The 2,788-nt window shown below is 60.6% G+C and overlaps 1 protein-coding gene across 1 annotated transcript in view; it reads right to left on the reverse strand.

Moving 5' to 3' along the window:
• Positions 1-14: 14 nt before the first annotated feature.
• LOC106121832 (uncharacterized) overlaps positions 15-2,788 on the reverse strand; it is a gene marked incomplete at its 3' end in the record, with an annotated part of 4,100 nt that continues 1,326 nt past the window's right edge. Inside the window, exons 2-3 of the mRNA XM_013317660.1 lie at positions 835-2,661; positions 15-773 (exon numbers count right to left, since the gene is read on the reverse strand). Coding sequence (XP_013173114.1) covers positions 15-773; positions 835-2,661 — 2,586 coding nt within the window. The remainder of the gene's footprint in view (positions 774-834; positions 2,662-2,788) is intronic.

The following is a 2,788-nucleotide window of genomic DNA, read 5'->3' on the forward strand; positions in this document are numbered from 1 at the left end:
GATGTGCTGCACACCCGGGACATCGACGCGCATAGCTCTTCGGCCCTATCATCCACGCCCAGAGAGGTGTCCGCGGGAGACCAGGTTTCCACCAAGGCGGCTTCTTTCAACAGGTCTCTGTTGAGTCGCCTCACTACCCACCGAGGAGTATCCCGATGAGGCGACTGCGCCCCCTGATGGACTGGGGCCGATGTCGAGTCCGATATTTGGAAACGGATGTACAGGTGGTCGGAGAGTGTCTCCACACCTTCCACAACCTCCCACCCGTACACCCGTCTCGCCGTCGCTGGGCAAGCGAACGAAATGTCCACCACTGAGTTGCCCTGTGGCCGAACACAGGTGGGCCTTGAGCCTCTGTTGAGGACGGTGAGTCCCGTAGTCAGGGCCCATTCCTCCAGTACTGCGCCCCGAGGGTTAGTGACTACGTCGCCCCAGGCGGAGCTCCTCGCATTGAAGTCACCCATCACCACCACATGACGGGGACCTCTGCGAATGAGTGCTCCAACCTGGTCGAGTAGCGATTCAAAATCTACAAGGCTCCAACTCGGGGCGCAGTACACGCCGACTACTAGGGTCCCTGCTACCGTGGCGCTGACGTATCCGCGGCCCCTTCGAACCCCACCAAAAGACAGAGAACTCGGGGACCGTGGCACGAAGAGCGCGACCACCTCGTCCTTATCGCTCAACCAGGTGTCTCCTTCGGGAGCGAAATAAGGCTCCGACACAACCGCCAACTGTATCGACCATTCGGCCACGCTCTGGACGAGCAGGTCCTGGGCCCGCGCACAATGGTTAATGTTGGCCTGCAGAAGTCGAAGGGCCATTATTTATTGCGGGATTGTCCGTCTCCATTGAGTCCTCGCGTATCGGCTGGTGTGGTGGTACTGGTGGCCGTATGCCTCGGGAGACTTTGGGCGCTGGAGCCGAGCAGCCCCTGCCGCCAAGCCTGTGGTCCGCGGGTTTTTTAGCAGCTGCGCAAATGGTGCAGTGCGGTTTAGCCGTGCAGTCTTTGAATTTGTGACCGTCGACCCCGCACCGGAAGCACTGGTTGCTTCTATCCACCTCTGCAGTGCACTGTGCCCTCACATGACCCTTTTGGAGGCACCGGTAACAGCGTAGCGGGCGAGGTTCGAGCAGCCTGACGGTTGCCGAGGCCCACGACATCAACAGGCGACCCGCTGTGGCCACCCGCTTTGCCGTCGCTACCGGGCACTCGATCCACGCGTGGTAGACTCCAAATCGGTCCCGGACAAATCCCGTGCAGCGGAGACTTTCTTTAGCACAGCCCCCCGCGCCTGCAACAGCGATCAAGACCTCCTCTACCGTTGCCGAGTCGTCGAAACCCGAGACCTTGACCTCCGTTGTTTTGGCTGGCCTGGTGATTCGTACCAGCGCTCCGTCAAATATTTGGGTCAACCTTGCAGCCAACGCGTCAGCCTGAGGCCCATTTCCCTCGCCAATCACCTCGAAGCGCCGAGCTCCCGTGGCACAGATCCGGAAGCGCACCCCGGTGGTGATGCCGACGTCTTGTAGCCTGATCTTTGACTTGGCCTCGGCTATTACGGAGTCGTATGAGAGGCCCTTGGCGATGCCCTCCGGCGTGATAGACACCACCACCGCGGCGGATTTCGGCTCCCGAATCGTGTGCGTCCTGGGCGCTCTCCTCCTCTCAGCATTGGCGTCGGTCCGAACTCGGTTCGCCTTTTTCTTGCCCCCCCTTTGCCCTCTCCTCACGACCTCACTCCAGGGCATCTCAGTGGGCCGCTGCTGCCCTCTGGGTTCCACCGCCGCGTCCTGAGGGACCGCTGAAGGCTCCACCGTCCCGTCCACTGCGGGCCTGCTCAGGACTTGGCCCGTGGCCTTGGTCGGAGCTTGTCCTCTCTTATCTTGGCCAGCGGCCTTCGGTACACGACGACCCGCCGGCTCAGGCCTGCTATCCGACGCAAGTGGGGGGCGGATGCGTTTCTCTGGGAGGAGCCTATCCTCCAGTGCCTCAAACCGCGCATTGACCATCGTGCCCACCTGGCACAAAATGGTCCGGACGAGCTCCTCGTTGTCGCTCCGCGGCGCGGGTTCCGGCCTCTGATGTTGCGCAAGGAGGCACTGTTTCATTTCCGCGACTTCTTTGCGCAGCTGCTCGACCTCTGCTTGGAGGCGGGAATTGGCCGCCTGCAACCCCCGGGTCTCTTCCGTGGTGCACCTATTCTTCAGCGCCTTGGTTGTTTTGATAATTCCCTCGGCAGCGTCCCTAAGGGCCCTCACGTAACCTCCTTTGAGGTTTTTGGATGTGGAAGCCACCTTTTTGATGACTTCCACATTGTCCTCTATGATCTTACTGAGGGTTCCGGCCGCCTGGAAGTCCTCTTCCTCCTCCTCGTCAGATACCATCCTCAGCATCGGGTTGGCACGGGCTTGGGCCTTTGCTGCGAGCGAAGCGGCAACCACCTCTGCCTCTTCGCGAGACTGTCCCTCGTCGCTTTGCTCGGCCTCGATATATAGATGCTTGGCCTTCCCCATGCCAGCGTAGGAGCGCGAGTTCGGCGGTCGGGCTTTCCTCTTTCTGGTGCTCGGACTGGCCCCCCGGCTACTTCCACTCAACAGCATCTCCTCATCGAGCTCCATGCCCGCCACTGCCGCAGGAGCATCTCCCTCTCGGACTGCCTGTCCACTCTCATCCAACATCTCCAAATCGCTTGCAAACTCACTATCCTTATTTCTCGCCATAGTCGTCGTAGGTGCGTAATCAGGGCATTCTTTGGTCCCCCCAGAATACGAGGACCGGCCAGAG

This window comes from Papilio xuthus, unplaced genomic scaffold (assembly GCF_000836235.2).
Source record: "Papilio xuthus unplaced genomic scaffold, Pxut_1.1 DF826934.1, whole genome shotgun sequence".
Lineage (NCBI taxonomy): Eukaryota > Metazoa > Arthropoda > Insecta > Lepidoptera > Papilionidae > Papilio > Papilio xuthus.